The sequence below is a fragment of the Mandrillus leucophaeus genome, unplaced genomic scaffold (genome assembly GCF_000951045.1).
Source record: "Mandrillus leucophaeus isolate KB7577 unplaced genomic scaffold, Mleu.le_1.0 Scaffold516, whole genome shotgun sequence".
Lineage (NCBI taxonomy): Eukaryota > Metazoa > Chordata > Mammalia > Primates > Cercopithecidae > Mandrillus > Mandrillus leucophaeus.
The window spans coordinates 781,934-799,690 of NW_012105542.1; the positions used below are offsets into that span (position 1 = coordinate 781,934).

Sequence of the window (17,757 nt, forward strand, 5' to 3'; positions counted from 1 at the left end):
TGTTATTGTTTAAATTTACTAAAAAGACTATGACTGAGACAATTGGCAAAACTGGGGCTAGCAGTATTATGTGAACATTAATTTCCTGGTAATTGTATTGTAGTTATGTTGGAAATTGCACATTAAAGCATTTAGGAGTAAAGGGGTGATTTATAGAGAAAGAGACAAATAGACAAATAGGGGAAGAGGAGAAAGAACAGGAGAGGGAGAAAGAGAAAATGGGATGGTAAATCTATTGTGGTAAACTGTTAGCAATTAAGGAATCTGTGTAGAGAGTTTATTAACATTCTTTACACTATTTTTGAAACATCTCTGTGCAGTTGAAACTACCTTGAAAAAAAAGGAGTTAGAAATATTTGGTGGAAGAGAAAGTAAGTTGGAACAAAAAAAAATTGACGAAGGGCTGATCGTTGTTGAAGTTGAGTAATGGGCATATACAGATCACTCTATTATCATCTTGACTTTTGTATGTGTGAAACATTTCTTAGCTAACAACATGTGTTTTAAAGGTGAGAACAATACGTATGGAGTATGCCATCAATAATAAACTTAGACATTCAAATTTTGTTTTTTCTAATGTGAGTGACATTGGGTACATTCCTTAATTTTTCTGACTTAACAGTGTTCTCATCTGTGGAATGGGAGCAATACCTCTGTACAACTCTCTAGAGTAAACAAAATTTTGTGAGCACAAGTGCCTTAAGGATGCAAATATACATGCATGACTTTACGATTCTAATAAATTGATATTGAGATTATAGCTAAGACAATTTTTCTCTTTTCCCTGTTTTCAACAGAATAAATGCCAAGTATTTTAGCATGGCATGTAAAGCCCATCATTATTTGATATCTGCCTCTCTCTGGCCTTCATTCCATATCCCGGAACCAACACCATCATCCCCAATTTTGGGGCTTCTGCTCAGGTGCTTCTTTTGCAAAACATACCCTTTCCTCTGCCCCATTGTCTACCTGGAAAATATCCACTTAGCTTCTAGTAGACAAGTCAAAAAAGTCTTCTACAAGACTTTTCCTAGGCACCTCCTCATCCTCTCTACCTCCAGGTTTATAGCTGAACACCAGGTATTCTGCTGCTGTGATTGCTGATAATTTATTGCCCATGTTTGTCTTCACGACTGTCTTCTCCACTGGATTGTGGGTTCGCTGAGGGCAGGAACTGTAACTTATTTATCTGTATTCCCAACTGACTCACAGCAAGCCCATAATAAATAACTGGTGGGTTTTTGGGGTTTTATCATCATCATTCATATCTCCTTACAGAGGAGCTCATGACCAATGAAGGCACAATTCTGCAGAGTAAACAAATGCAAATGGGGCATGGGAGACTGGGTTTAAGCCATGGTTCTGATCTTGAGCAAGTAAATTCCCCATACTGGACTTTAGTTTTCTTTTATCTGCTGAAAGAAGAGAACTGGACAACTTATAAGCTCCTTCCCAATACTGCATTTTATACTTCCCATTCGTCAACAATAGGACTTTGAGGCTGTGTACAAACTATCCCCTAATTGAAAAGTTGGAAACGTAGTTTCTCTGCACCTCATGAAGAGGGACTTAGACTTTCTATTAGGAGCTGGAAACCCCCTGGTTTAAACCAACCCAAACTAGAGCAGTCCTTCATGCTTCCCTGCACAGCTCTTATCTGACCTTAATGATTCCTGCTCTCTGTAAGAGATCCATTGAGCTGTAATTACTAACTGATGTTTGTAAAGTCTTTGAAATTCTCAGGTGACAGATGTAATCAAAGGCCAATTTATTATGATAATTGTTATTAGTACAACTCCTCATTATTTGTTGATGTTAATGGCAGGGCCAGCAGGTGTTTCAAGATTGACTGAGGGATTTAGGCTGGCCATGTTTGGTGGGAGGAAAAGAAAAGTATGAGTGCATAAGGGATTTGGGATCCTGCTGATTCTAGTGCAGCCATATTCCTCTATGAAGCTATCTTGTAGGACTAAGACCTGGCATGAAACAGAGCGGTAAATGCATAGGACTTTTAACTGCATTTTTTACATGCACAGATTCAAACCCAGCTCGTTCTCTTGTTTCTGGAGTATGCTTCAGCAAATCATAGCCTCTCACAGCCTTGGCTTGCTTGTGTGTTAAATGAGAATACATATAGTGCCAATTTACACTTGCTGCGATTCGAGAATCTGTTTGAGACAAGCAATCATGGATGTGGGAAGAAGCGTTAGGAGACTGTTGAGGTTGTCCAGGCAAAAGATGTTACTATCCAGAACTACGAAGGTGGCTCTGGAGATGAGAAAAGTATATGGATTAGAGAGAACTTCAGAGTGTAGAACAAAGAGAACTTGGTGATGGCTGAATATAGAAGGTGATGTATAGCAGGAAACCCAGACTTTGCTGATAGGAAAGATGCAGGAACAACTTTGAAAGAGATGAATGAATCATTGCCTACTATTTTCATCAGTGTCTTGTACATATGGTTCATGTCAATCTCTTCAACTGTGTAGCCCAATAAACTGCATTTATGGGTTTGCAAACTTGAGGTTCATGATGTGAAAGATGACACTTGATGAAAATTCAGCCTCTAGAAGGAAAGGGACTGCAGAAGACTTGTCCCACTTCTCTACTTGCCTCTCCATAAGTACAACATTCCCAAACTTCCTTTGACATCTCACTCCCTTTCTTTCATGCAGCCAGTGTGTCAGCTGGCATCTCTGGAAACCCTGGACTTCACTAATTTTTTTCCTTCTCCTGAATTCTCTGATCCCACATCATGTTCATACTCTATTCAAATTTGATCCATGGGTTAAAAAATTCTGCCCCTACAGATTTTACTTGTTCTTTCCTGAGTGTACCTCTACACTCTATCCCACCTGTGATATCTAATAGCAATATCTGACATTAATTGGATGTTTATTGTTTGGCACTGTGATAAGTATTTTATGCATCTTATTATTTACTATTTAGAAACATTCTTATAAAGTTGATACTACAGACATTAATGTTTTCCAAAAGAGGAAGAGACTCAGAGAGCCTAAGTCACTTGCCTAAGGTCACATAGCTGGTCAGTGACAATCTATGCAATAGAAAAGACCCCATGCTAGGCATATTAATCAAAAATGCTGAGGTGAAACAAACTTGGAAATTCATTAATCTTATTTAATAGCATTAATGCCATTTTATAGTGCAGGGAACAGAATCCCTGAGTGCAAATGTCTCCACTAACTTTTTATATTTTAACCTCAGACTTCATAGGATTGATATAAAAAGGACTAATTGAGTGTTTGAGCAAAAATGTTCTGATGACATTGACTAGCATCAACTCAGGGCTTCTTATGCAAGGATATATGTGATAAATCACCCTCTTAGTGTCTTTCATGAAAAATATGAATGCTTCCTTCAAGTAAGAGAAGCTATGCAAATCTGCCACGTGCTCTTTTTTGCCTTGGCTTCAAGAAAGCTCAGGAGATACGGATAGTGTACCCTTCATTAACCACCTATACTAGGCCTCTGGTGCAGTGATTACTCTTTATTCCACTATGAGATTCTTAGACTAATTTAAAATTTTTATTTTAGGGCCTGGCGTGGTGGCTCCTGCTTGTAATCCCAGCACTTTGGGAGGCCGAGGCAGGTGGATTGTTTGAGGTCAGCAGTTCGAGACCAGCTTGGCCAACATGGTGAAAGCCCATCTCTACTAAAAATACAAAAATTAGCTGGGCATGGTGGTGCGTGCCTGTAGTCCCAGCTACTTGGGAGGCTGAGGCAGGATAATCACTTAAACCAGGAGGTGGAAGTTGCAGTGAGCCAAGATCATGCCACTGCAATCCAGCCTGGGCAACAGAGCGCGACTCTGTCTCAAAAAATAAAAGTAAAAAGAAATAAAGTTTTAACTGAACATGTATACATACATACTCATATATACACATGTATCTATATATCTATATACATGCTAAAATATTTATGTGTATATGCACATATGCTGAATTCTTGTTCTGTATATAAATTTCATAAAATTTACAGTTAAAAATTTAGATTCACATACCCAAATGTTTCCACCACAGATACTTCAAAGTTTTCCAATAACTGAATTGAGTATCAGTTTTAACACGTGTGCATATGCGTGCGTGTGTGTGTGTGTGTTTTAGCAACTATACCTTTATTTGAAAGGTCCTTAGGGGTTTGCAGAGTCATCACACCTACCGTTTACTTATTACAAAGCTCCTAGTGAGCTTGAAGGACACATCTCATCCCTATCTGACAGAGGGGAAACTGAGGTTTGGCAGAGCTGAGAAATGGAAAAGTCAGTTCTTAAATCCATGGATACAATTTCCAAATGCAGAAGTTTCTCTACTTTTTCACCATTTGAAGGCAATCAGTCCAAGCTTCATGAGGTTCCTTACATTGTAGGGGCCTGATGGAGGCAGAGACTCTGCTATATGGAAACTGAGGCTGCTATTTCCATGAGCTTTGTTGGGCCTGGAGTCTGGAGCATTTATCCCTGAAGGCCCAGGCTGACAGGATTATCAGCTGTCAACATTTGGGTAACCTTCATCTCCCTTTCCAAATGAATTTAAAATATATTTGCATGGGAAGGAAAATGTTCTTGCTCCCTCAGGTCTCATACCACGATAATAAAATCTGTAGACACTGTAAGTGAATGAAAAAATAAATTAGCAACCTGGGAGAGCTCATCTTGATATCTGTACAAGGTGACACTTGGGGAATTTCTATCTTACCTGCGGAGAGAAGTCTGGGCCCCAACAGAGCTCCAGCAGGGGTTTAGAGTTTTAAGCAGGGGTTTAGAGTTTTAAGGCTCACACAATGGAATGGAGGCCTGGAAGCAGGGATGCCCAAGTAAATGGGTGAGCCCCAGGAGATGGAGTCCACTGAGGACTGGGAAAGAGTTCTAGGCAGGTAAACAGGGCATGGAACCTAGGCTCTGGTGACAGACAAGAATTGTGAGTGGATGTTTAACAGATCGAGATTTTCTTAAGGAGTAATGGAAAGGTTGTGATGATAATCCTGGATTCAAAGCGTCTAGTTCAGTCTTCTTCTCCACTTCAACAGGGCTCTGCAGAGCTAATAAAATCCAGAAATTGATTCTGAACATAGACTCTAGTGACAAGTCAGCGAACGGTTACGTGGGGGCCTCTGGGTCACAGCTTTCTGATGCCTTGGCTCAGCTACCGATAGGTGGTACAGATGTAAGGTTTGCTGAGTTATGGAAGCATTGGAAGACTGTTGCTTTTCAGGGTGCAACAGCAGCACATTGAGTTTCAGGCACTTCTTTACCATTCCTCCATGGAGGTAAAGGGGAAAAGCTGTTACTGAAATCCCTCCTTCGGGGTGAAGTAACTGAGACCTCATGGGATTCTGGGGTCTTCTGGGTTTTCATCCATCTACTGACAAGAATGTGGTCACTTTGTGAGACCAATCAGGGAAGCAGCATAGGTGAAATCACCTTGCTTAGTGTCTGAGACACAGCAGGTGCCCAAGCAATTGAAATTCCTCAGGATTTGTGATAGGAACTGCCCAGGTGCTTCAGGAGCAAGTCTGGGTATTATGAGAATATGAAGGGGAGGCTTAGTCATCACGGAAAATTGTGGTAATCATTGGGAAAGTTCTCAAATATTCCAATTCTCCTAGGCATATAGAAGGCACTGCTTTATTCTTTTTGAAATTAAGTGTGGCCATGTGGTTAGCCTTGGCCAGTGGAATATGAAAATGCCATGCACCATCTTGTGTGGAAACTTGTAGAACCAATGCTCTATTTGCCACATTTTTCTTTCTCAGACTTGGTGCTGGTGTCAAGATGGACTTTCTGTTGACCTGAGTCTCTGACTGCCTGCAACAAGCAGAGACCCTGTGCTGACCCATTTCAAATATATAGCAGAAGTGATCCACTGAGATTTTGTTGTTGTTTGTTACTACAGAATAATTTAGCTTATCTTAACCAATATAGGAGTTATTAAATAAACTTCCTGATGGGGTATCCAAGACACAAACTGCCATGTGATCTCCTGATGATCTTAACTCGAACCCTCTAGAGCTTGGAACTCCCACAGCTTCTCATTCCATGTCTATCTGAGGTTTTCATATGTGACATGTGAACAGTCACTGAACTAACAAGAGAAATAAGAAATGGCGTAGAAAGGGCAATATCATACCCAAAAGATAAGATCAATTGTGCTGGAAGACTCAACAGGAACAGATATCGGGCTGGAAACTGTCAGAGACCTTTGAACCAGAGCAACTCCATCTTGAATAGGGGCTGGGTAAAATAAGGCTGAGACCTACTGGGCTGTATTCCCGGGAGGTTAGGCATTCTAAGTCACAGGAAGAAACAGGAAGTCAGCATGAGATACAGGTCATGAAGACCTTGTTGATAAAACAGGTTGCAGTAAAGAAGCCAGCCAAATCCCACCAAAAGCAAGATGGTGACAAGAGTGACTGCTGGTCATTCTCCTGCTCATTATGTGAGAATTATAATGCATTAGCATGCTAAAAGCCGCTTCTACCAGCACCATGACCGTTTACAAGTGCTATGACAACATCAGGAAGTTAGCCTATATGTTCTGAAAGTGGGAGGAACCCTCAGTTCCGGGAATTGCCCACCCCTTTCCCAGAAAACTCATGAATAATCCACCTCCCCCTTTTTTTTTTACCATATCATTAAGAAATAACCACAAAAATGGCCAACCAGCAGCTCATACTGCTGCTCTGTCTATGGAGGAGCCATTATTTTATTCCTTAACTTTCCTGATAAACTTGCTGTGGACTCGCCTAGAATTCTTTCTTGCACAAGAACCAAGAATCCTGTCTTGGGGTCTGGATCTGGACCCCTTTCCAGTAATAAAACCATGTATGAGAAGTTAAACTAAGAGGAATACAGCCTGGGATGAGTCCTGGGTGAGTCAAGGCAGTCAACACCTAGGACACAGACACAAGTCCTAAAGTCCTCCAGAGTTAGGAAGGTGTGTGCTTCCATGTGGAGTTTACTGGACAAATTGGTATATGCCAGGTAAGGATGCTCCAACCCTCTTCCCCCTCAGAAGAGGAGCCTCTGGAAAGTAGCCGAAAGAAAAAAGAACAAATAGTACAACTGTAATGCTATGAGATACTTTAATATACATTGTCTAATTTACTCTCTCCCGATTTCTTTTGAGGAAGATCATTAATCATATTCTCCATCTTGGGCTGTTAAGTAAACTGTTCAAGTTCACATAGCTGAGAGCAGCCAAAATTCAAAGCCAAGTCTGTCTGATGCTCAACTTTCAGTTCTTTCCACTCTATCATGCCACAGAAAACCCATCCATGTGCAACCATTTCTTTAACAGTGGTTGGACGCAACTGAATATAATTTCTTCCAATTCATTCAGAGACACAGAATTTTCCCTAACCTAGCTCTACCTAGATAATCCCAACTATTATAACGTGATTATACTGCAAGCATCGTGAGCAGTTCAACATAGCATCTGGTTTCCAACTGCTCTCAAGAGGCAATTGAGTTCAAGAACTGGAGGAGGAAGTAGGAGAGAGAACAATCACCCTGCTACTTCCCACTTCTCCTATTTAGCTTAGCATTTGGCAGAGGCATCATCCAGGTTAAATGTACCCCTACATGATGAAAAGGATATGACAAGAAAAGACTTTTATCCTCTGCATAAATAGAACATGCATAACAGCATTGCCCAACAAAAGGTGGCTTCTGATGGATATTTGCATGAGTTTGCCACACTTGTTTTGCATCCAACCGTTAATTATGGTCCTTTCAACTTCACAATTATGGCTAATGGTGGTGAGGATGCAGAGAACAGTAGATTCAGCAGACCTCATTCTGGGAAGAGTGTGAAAGAAACAATGCGAAACTGCACCCACCCGCTGTTTACAACTGAGACAGCTACCCTGGGTACCATTTGGAGGATTTGGAGGAAATCAAGGCTGCCCAGGAAGCCTGGAGCTTGGGAAATGAGACATCTGGGGAAAAAAAAATCTTGCTACTAGGATGGAGAAAACAGGTCCTTTAGGACTCTTCTGTCTATGGTGAAAATGGTTCAAACCACATCTCTCATTCTACACTGAATGGAAATTCAGACTGTACTGACACCTACTTGGTGCTTTTCATTATTCAAGATCCTTTTCTTATTTAATCCTCAAAAAGACTGTGCAAAGTATATATTACTATTTCAAAGTGAGGAAACAGACTCACAGACAACAAGAAACAGTTCATAGTCTCATTCTTTCATTAATCCACCGAATGATTATTAGGTGTCTATTATGTGTTAAATATTACACTCAGCATGTAGGATATAGCAGTCAAAAAAACAAAAAAACCCAAACAAACCAACCACAATTCATCACTCTTGGAGCTCTCAGCATGCTGTTGGAGGCATGCAGTACCCAACAACATGTGCAAATAAAAATATATATCTAGTGTAATATAGAAAAAGAGTGGGTTAACATATGAGTGAGTGCTGGTGGGTGGTTCTCAGGTAATACGGTTGGACTGTTCTCTGGAGATGTGAGATTGAAACTCAGGTCTGAAAAATGAGAAAAAACCAGTTCTGCAAACAATGAATAAAAGAGAGATGTAGGTAAAATGCACCCTGAATTAAGGCCCCAAAGTGAAAACATGTTGGAATGTTCGAGAAATAATGTCTTAGGAAAGGTTCAAGACAGGAGGCTTAGTTACAATCTAGCAGGCATGTCTGAACCATATGTGAAGAACAGTGATAGGTTGTGGGCAACTGTTTTTGAGGAGAACTTGGAGGGGAAAAGGAGCCTATCAGAGAAAAGGGTGAGTAGGATGAAGGATATCCAGAAATTATGTCATGTGAAAAATAAAAGAAGTAATAGCATGTTAGTTATCAATGAGAAATAACTTGAATGGCCAGAGGAAGATAGTTGGCATTGTCTTATTTTCTCTGAAAGGCTAACACAGGAAAGAAAGTTTTGATTTGTTCAAATCAATACAAGTGGCTACAAGGGGAGAGTCAAGGAGACAGAATTTGGCTTTATATGGGAAAAAAAGTTTTAATAATTTTACCTGCTCCACAAAGGAATTAACTCCCTTTCACTCCAGCAATTTGCACTGATCAAGCTGAAGCAATATAATGTGTTGCTAAGGATGCTTTATTGGAGATTTTTGTTTTGGCTTCTGGTCTAGACTAGATGACACTTCAAAGTCCATCCTACTCTATGATGCTATAGTTCTATAATATTGCTGTATCCAAAACAAATGGTTACAACATGGTCTAATTCATAAGAGACAGGTGTTGTGAATTAGGCACCAAAGACAGTGTGCCAGGACAAATGGGACTACTCTTGTTATCGGTAAGAAAGCATCCATGGGTAAATGTGAGATTACTAATTGGAACAAAATTCCCAACGCAAGTGCCTGTGAACAACTCATGCTTCATGAAAATGCCTGCAAGAACTCTGAGCACCGTGTCCTATAAGGCACGCCACACTTGAACTCTGCATGGTATTCACATGGCTGGATTAAAATACTCCACATTCACAGATCAACAAAGAGTCTACAAAATGTCTTTATCCTCATGCTAATAATAGTAAACATTTAATGACTGACTTCCACATTCCTAATGTGAAACCTAAGGATTCATTATTTGATACATTATTTCACTTATTTATTTTTGTTCTTTCCCCCACTAGAATGAAAACACCATGAGATCAGGGATCTTTGCTTGACTCACTGCTGCATTCTCAGCACTCAGAAAAAAGCCTTTTTTGACATATTGCATGTGCTTGACAGATGTTTCCTTAATTAATCCATCATATCTAATTATTTTCGTAGTTTACTGAAAGTCACACAGCTACTAGGGTTTTGTGCCTAGGCAGTTTGATAGTAAAGGTTGAATTCATAGCCACTCTGTTAAGCTGACAAACCATCCTTAATATCCGTAGAACAAAGATGTCCAGACCTCAGAATTCTCCTACGCCGCCGTGACTAAAACTTGCAGGTAGAGTAGGGAGCAATAAAATTTGTTCACAGTAAATTATTCCACCTGGCTCACAACCATCCCGCAACAAATGCCCATTACTGCTTTCCTTTCACTTGAGTTTAATATAACTCTATCTCATCCTTTGTCTTTAATCTTTTAGTGATGCAAATATGGGTAATTCTGATTTTTTTTTTTTTTTTGACCTAAGCTGTTTTTTTTTTCTTTCACAATGGAACAAAACAACACTTTCCCCTCCACCCCCATATCAAATCTAGTGCTTTCATCTTCTGGCTTTTTTTAGTTCTGATTTTCATGTTTACTTATAGTTTTCTTAATTTTCTCCATTTTTGTTTCTTGACTGTTGTTTCTCAACTTTTTAAGTATAGATTGGAGAGCTGACTTTGTTTAAAAGAACTATACTTTTTAGAGCTGCTTGGAGAGCTAAGCTGGAAAGACGTGGGGGTGCTTATTCCTGCATGGAAACGCTTGCCAATGCTTTCTCATTTGGACCCAGACTCCGGATCGGGAGCAGTCTTATAGCTGAATCAGCTACCAAGAGAAGCTCTAAAGCAAGAAGAGAAAAGCACTTCAATTTGGGACATCTATTTGCACCTGGAAATGGGGAATGGGCTATCAGACTAGACTTCTATCCTGTCCAACCTGCCTTCATTTCAGTCCCTCCACATTGTTATTCTGGGTTTGGACTGTGCTGGAAAGACAACTGTATTATACAGGCTGCAGTTCAATGAATTTGTAAATACCGTACCTACCAAAGGATTTAACACTGAGAAAATTAAGGTAACCTTGGGAAATTCTAAAACAGTCACGTTTCACTTCTGGGATGTAGGTGGTCAGGAGAAGTTAAGGCCACTGTGGAAGTCATATACCAGATGCACAGATGGCATTGTATTTGTCGTGGACTCTGTTGATGTCGAAAGGATGGAGGAAGCCAAAACTGAACTTCACAAAATAACTAGGATATCAGAAAATCAAGGAGTCCCTGTACTTATAGTTGCTAACAAACAAGACTTGAGGAACTCATTGTCTCTTTCAGAAATTGAGAAATTGTTAGCAATAGGTGAACTGAGCTCATCAACTCCTTGGCATTTGCAGCCTACCTGTGCAATCACAGGAAATGGACTAAAGGAAGGACTTGAGAAACTACATGATATGATCATTAAAAGAAGAAAAATGTTGCGGCAACAGAAAAAGAAAAGATGAATATCAATACCTATTATATCTGTGTGGAGTAGGTTTTCTCTGGTCTGATTTTGACAAATAGGAGAGTGTCTACAACCTGGTTTGCCTGTATGCCCTCCTGGATGCTATTAAAGCTTTGTTTTGTTGAACAAACAAAAAAAACAAAACAAACAAACAAAAAAAAAAGAACTATACTTTTTAATGTTCTCAGTATCAGAAATAAAACAGTAATTATATATTCCCTCTTGTCTGACATGAGAAAATGAGCAGATTTTTATTTACATTCATCCATCTTCCAACTTTTTTTGTTGACAAAATAGTGAATTATAGATCCAGATAGATTAGAAATGTTAATTTTTTACATTATGCATCTTTGCCTTAAATAGTTACGTTTTACATTAACCTTCCATTTTGTAACACATTTAGAGCCATTACTGAGCATTAATGCTATATTTAATTAGTTTTATGCTCACTGTGGGTCTTCTTATTCCACATTTCTCAATTCTTGATTTCTTTATTTTGACTCACTGCTCAGTCAATTGCTCTGTGATTTATTAGGAGCAGGGAACGTGGGAGCCACTGGATACTAAGAATGTCTTTCTGATGTATTTGCACAAGAACAACAACTTGGCTGATAAGGAATTTGTGGATTATAACACTTTCTCCTCAAAAATCCTCCAGGCTTAACATCATTGTCTGCTGCCCTTTATGATATGGAAAAATCTGAGAGGAACCAGGCAGAGATTTGTTAGACTGAGAATGGCTGTTCTGCTTCAATGACCCTTTCACCCAACTCTTTTCAGTAAAATTTAATACTAAAGACGGTCATTTGAAACAGTGTGTAGTTCTTCCTTTGCCAGAAAAATACAGCCTTCTGAGTGCCCAGCTCCCGCTACTCTTCCCCACTCTGTTCCTGTGAGGTCAGCTGCACCCGCAAGACACATGGCATAAGAATTCATCCAATTCCATTCCTGCCTGCGTTTCCTTACTGGGAATCTTAGTTCCAAAGCAAGCGTACATATGCCTGGTGTGGAATAGAAGGCACAGGTAATTAAATGGCCTTGTTCATCTCCGAAGCAGTGTCAAAACTGCTTCTTAGATGAGGCAGTTTCAGAGTGAGATACTTTTTTTTTTCTCTATGGCAAATCCCTGTATCTTGAGGAGGGAGGTCTCTTGAAGAGGGAAGTCTCTGATAGGATGTTTGGGGAGCAAACTGTCGGAGGCATTTGAACCTGAGCAACTCCATCTTAAATAGGACCTAGGTAAAATGAGGCTGAGACCTACTAGACTGCATTCCCAGATGGTTAAGGCATTCTAACTCACAGGATGAGCTAGGAAGTCAGTACAAGATACAGGCCATAAAGACCTTGCTGATAAAAACAGCTTGCAGTAAATAAGCTTGCCAAAACTATAGACAAAAACAGCTGATAAAAACAGTTTGCAGTAAAGAACCCACCAAAACTAAGATGGCCATGAGAGTGACGTCTGGTAGACCTCACTGCTACACTCCCACCACCATCAGGACAGTTAACAAATGCCATGGCAATGTCAGGAAGTTACCCTATATGGTCTAAAAAGGGGAGGTATGAATAATCCACCCCTTGTTTAGCATACCAAGGAATAGCCATAAAAATGGACAACGAGCAGCCCTCAGGGATGCTCTATAAAGTAGCCATTCTTTTGCTCCTTTACTTTCTTAATAAACTTGCTTTCACTTTACTGTATGGACTTGCCCTGAATTCTTTCTCACACGAGATCCAAGAACCCTCTCTTGGAGTCTGGATCAGGACCCCTTTCCTGTAACAAAACCTCTGTGGTTGGCACAGGGCCAACCACTCTTATGGTGGGGACATTCCTTCTGATATGCATTTGCTAGTTTCCTGGGTTCTATAGGCATGCTCTATTTTTAGGTTTTTTGAGTATCTTAGTGGGAAGAATAAAGTAAAACTACTTCTTTCCCTTCTCATCATGGAAACTCAACCGCACCTTTTGATATGTGACAAGAGCAGGGAAGGCCACACCTTCTTAGAGGGTTGTGCTGAACTGATACACCGGCCAGCATGGGATGCCGAGAACCGAGAACAAGAGGAGCCCCAGATGCTTCTGCCAATTTTTATATCTTCCCGCTCAATACATCAGAATGCTTCATGCAGTGGGAAGACCAGATGGACAGGTGGAAGGCAGTCTGGCAGCTTCTCTTTGTAGTCTTATGCTCTCTGTGAGGAGTGTTGCTTGAACCAGTAATAAATGCAGAACTGAAATACCACAGTGGAATTTAAATGGGTGTGTGGACATTCTAAATGTTAATTAGTTCCTCAATCCAGGTTTCTCACCAAGCACTGACTGCCATTGACAGATTAAACTCTCCATCTTGGCCACCCAGAGCCTGCACAGGCTGTTCCCACACACTTCACCAAATCTTGCTTCTGTCTCAGGCTTCCCTTCTCCAGCAAGCTTCTCAGTTCTCCATGTTATACAATGCATAACGAGGCACATGACAGACTCCCTTACATTTCTATAAGCTCTTAGAGGGTACATACCACATAACCTTAATATGAACTATACGGTTTAGCATTTGTCAGTGTTTGTTAGATGTTTGTTAAAAGAAATATGACCACATTGAGGCCAGGTGTGGTGGCTCACGCCTGTAATCCCAACACTTTGGGAGGCTGAGGTGGGCGGAACATGAGGTCAGGAGATCAAGACCATCCTGGCTAACACGGTAAAACCCTGTCTTACCAAAAATATAAAAAAATTAGCCAGGTGTGGTGGTGGGCACCTATAGTACCAGCTACTCAGGAGGCTGAGGCAGGAGAATGGTGTGAACCCAGGAGGTGGAGCTTGCAGTGAGCCAAGATCGCGCCACTGCACTGCAGCCTGCCAGTTTAGGCGACAGAGTGAGACTCTGTCTCAAAAAAAAAAAAAAAAAAAAAAAAAAAAAAAAAAAAAAAAAAAGAAAAGAAAAGAAATATGACCACCTGGATGGAAAATACAAGCTTGTGTAATAAAAGAGGCTAAAGATATTTAGCTTGCGGAAAAGACAATCATATGGGCATGTTTGTATAGAGAAGAAAAGGGTATTAGAAAAGATCTTATGTAACTGAAAGACTATAACCCAAGAAGGTGGTTGCACTGGTTTTGTAGGATGCTAAGAGCGTGAATCAAGAACAATGGGTAGAAACTTCAATAGGAAATATTTCAGTAAGTACACTAAAAAGCCTCCCTAGAGACACAGCCCACTCCCTACTCCAGAAAACACTAAAGCTACCTCAGAGATAAATGAGTTCTCTGTCATTTGAAGTATTCAAGAATAAGCACTAATGCCAGTTAACTAGTGTTGCAGTATGGATAGAACCATTGTTTTGTGTGTGTTTGGGATTGTTGAATGACCTTTGATATCCTTTCCAGCCCTGTGATTTTCTGATATTATGACTGGTGCCAATCCTTGACCAAAGAAATATTTGACACAAAAATGATTACCTTGTCTTTGGAGAAACACTATTTTCTAATGTGACCAATGGCAATGACAAAGGGGGTATTAATCACTGATCAATTAAACCATGCTTAGTGCATTCCTAGATAACAAATTGACAGATATTATTATTATATATGAAGAAATTAAGGCTCAGAGAGGTCATGTTATTTCCTCAAGTAAAGCACTATGTCTATACTCTAATACAGGAGTGTGCAAAGGTTTTTTGTAAAAAGCCATATAATAAATATCCTAGGCTTTGTGGGGCATATAACCTGTGTTACAACCAGCTTTACTGTTAAGCATCAAAATAGCCATAGACAGTGTGTAAATGAACAGGCATAGCTGTATTTTTTTTTTTTTTAAATTAAAGGCATGAGGTTGGATTTGGCCTAGGGGCCTTAGTTTTTCAGTCTCCATTTAGAGCCCTGCTGACTTATCATACGAGAATGAGAAAATGCAAACAAGATAAGGAATGGCCTCCATGTGGCCATACTTACTCCATTGGCTTTGCTGAGTGCCTGGAAGTAGATGCTGTAGCTTTTCAGGGGAGAGAGAGGAGGGTTCCAGTAGCCATTGTATGTCTTATTGTCACCCACTGTAAATGGCTGGGTGACAGGCAGGTTGGCAGGCTTCAACTCAGCAGCAAAGTAGTGTAGAGAATCGAGGCTGGAGGCATTCCGATAGCTCACAGGCACCGAAAAGCACTCAATAATGTCAGCTGCCCTCCGTGACTTCTGTGGTCGCTCCTCCTTGACAACCAGCTGATAAACACTGGACCGGAAAGAGGGGACACAGATGGATGAGCAACTCTCTGGAAGAATGAGCTTGTTAGCTCTAATGGTATCAACCCAACTTCTCCTGTGTGGAAACATTGCTTCTGTCTACAACAAAACTTTTGTCCTGAGCATCAGATTTTCAAACCTACCACGTTGTAGAACTTTACCTCCACTTAGCTGTCTCAAAGCCAGCTCACACTAGACACATCTAAAACTCAACTCAGCCCCAACCCCTACAAACCTGTCTGCTCCTCCTTTTACATGTCTTTTCTTAGTAAATGGTAGCACCATCTGACAAGTGGCCAGAACCTGAATCTAGGGCTCATCCTTCTGTTGACTTCTCATCAACAGAAGTCTGTTGATTTGGCTTCTGTATGTTTGCATCTGCCCCACTTCTGTTTTCTCCTTCCACTGATAATACCTTAGTTGGGCACTTTCCCACTTCTTATCCAGATTCAACTAGTCTCTTTGCCTCTAATGCACTTGATTTATTAATCAGTCATCCTAATCATATGGCTTCCTAATCATATAGCTCTTCAAACACTTTCATAGGCCTTCCATTGTACAAATTATACAATCTAAACTCCTCATCTTGGCATTTGAAGCCCTCTGTGCCTGTCTTCTGTCTTCCATTTAGGTGTTCTCATGGTGTTTCCATCTTCTAGCTACTCCAGATCCCATGCTATTGCACAGATATATTTTGGATCTCACCTCATGCATTACTGACTTATGCTTCCTCTACCTGCAATGCCCTGCATCCTGGCCACCTCTGGTTTCCTCCAAAGGCTGAGCATGTCTTTCACTTCCTCTATGAAGCCTGTCCAGATATGTCCAGTCTGGATCAATCACCTCCCTCTTTAGTTCCCCTAGAGCTCACCTAATCTCCATCTGCTTTGTTTTCCAATATCATGAGATAGGACTACTCTTGCACCGGCTAGATTGTGACCTTTTACGAAGTAGGCATTGTGGCTTACTTATCACTGCATCATTCTCCACCCCTGCCCCACACTGCCCAGCAGGATGCCTGCCACCCAACAAGTGATCAATGAATGCTTGTTCAAATGAATTAAATTGGATTGAATTAAAACTGAAAGCAAACATGAAACCAAATCTGCCTGGATGCAGAAACCCTAATCAGATAAACAGCGATTGCCTTGAGTTCCTGTCTAGTGATCACATATTGTTCCCTTCAACTTAGGAGGATATAAGAAGATGCTAGTGTGTGAATAGAGATGACTGATCCTTTATTGAATATCAACTGACACCCAGTGTTAGACTTTCTTTGTAAAAGTTATTTTAAGGTTAGTAAGTTGGATAACATTGTTCAATCTCTTTGAATGTCCCACAGTTTACATCTCTCTGGAATAAATGCTCTTCTTTTAGAAGAGCTTTATTGCACGGATCTCTGGGACTCATGATCTAAAATAAAAGATCGATTGCCCTTGAGTACCCACTGGAGACTTCTGTGAATTAATGAGGTGGTTGCAGTAGGGGGCCCCAAACCAATCATTTAAACAGGGCATAGTGAACCAGCACGTGGTTTACGAAAAATGAAACGTGTTGCAGGCTACCATCCTTCAATCAGACCATCCATCTAAAGACACTTGACTAACGAGTACAACTTGGGAGATGACAGAGACACAGGACTATTTCATTAAGGAAAAAAGGCTATGGAGGACTGCCCTAAGAAAATGTGACACACTCAATATGGCAAGTTTTCTCTCCAATTTTCTTGAGTATGGGAATTTTCAGGCATGTGAAAAGGAATGGTTGGGCATATGAGTATATGCCACACTTAGATGAGTGCAGGCAAAATAGCTCAATTACCATGCCTGTTGTACATACACATCTGAGTAAGAACCTGACAATTCAGAGTGCATGTGAGTGACATGTGAGTGGAGTGGATGTGGACAATCTCTCAAGGCATGCACACTACATCTGAGGGTGTACCATTTCCAAGTGAGGATCTGTATTACCTGGGCGTCTAACTCCAAATGAGTGAATATAACATTTAGATGAATGGATGAATGTGGTTAACCTGAGTGTTTAGACTTCTAAATAAGTGTGTGTAACATCTGAGAATGTTTTAACCACCCAAAGTGTGTGTGGGTATGTACCATCTATGCCATAATGCCTGTTGAAGTCAATAAAGGTTTAAATTAAATTATGATTTCAGCAATCACTTCCTCCTCAACTCTGGGGTCCTTCTCAATTGTACAATTTCTATGTTTATCAGGACAGCTAAGCTCAAAGCAGTCACTGAAAAATTGCACAAGGACCTAATACCCAAACCTAGAGGTTGCAGGGCAGAAGTGGAGGGGTGTTTGTAACAGAGTTTTCAGGACCTGCAATGCTTTATAAA

At 40.5% G+C, this 17,757-nt stretch overlaps 1 protein-coding gene and 1 pseudogene across 1 annotated transcript in view; one reads left to right on the forward strand and one right to left on the reverse strand.

Annotated features, from left to right (window-relative positions):
- Positions 1 to 17,757, reverse strand: part of PTPRT (protein tyrosine phosphatase, receptor type, T) — a 724,687-nt gene that overhangs the window by 232,118 nt on the left and 474,812 nt on the right. The window contains exon 8 of the mRNA XM_011996484.1: positions 15,117 to 15,285. Within this exon, the coding sequence (XP_011851874.1) occupies positions 15,117 to 15,285 (169 nt within the window). The remainder of the gene's footprint in view (positions 1 to 15,116; positions 15,286 to 17,757) is intronic.
- LOC105551298 lies at positions 10,563 to 11,295 on the forward strand (annotated as a pseudogene).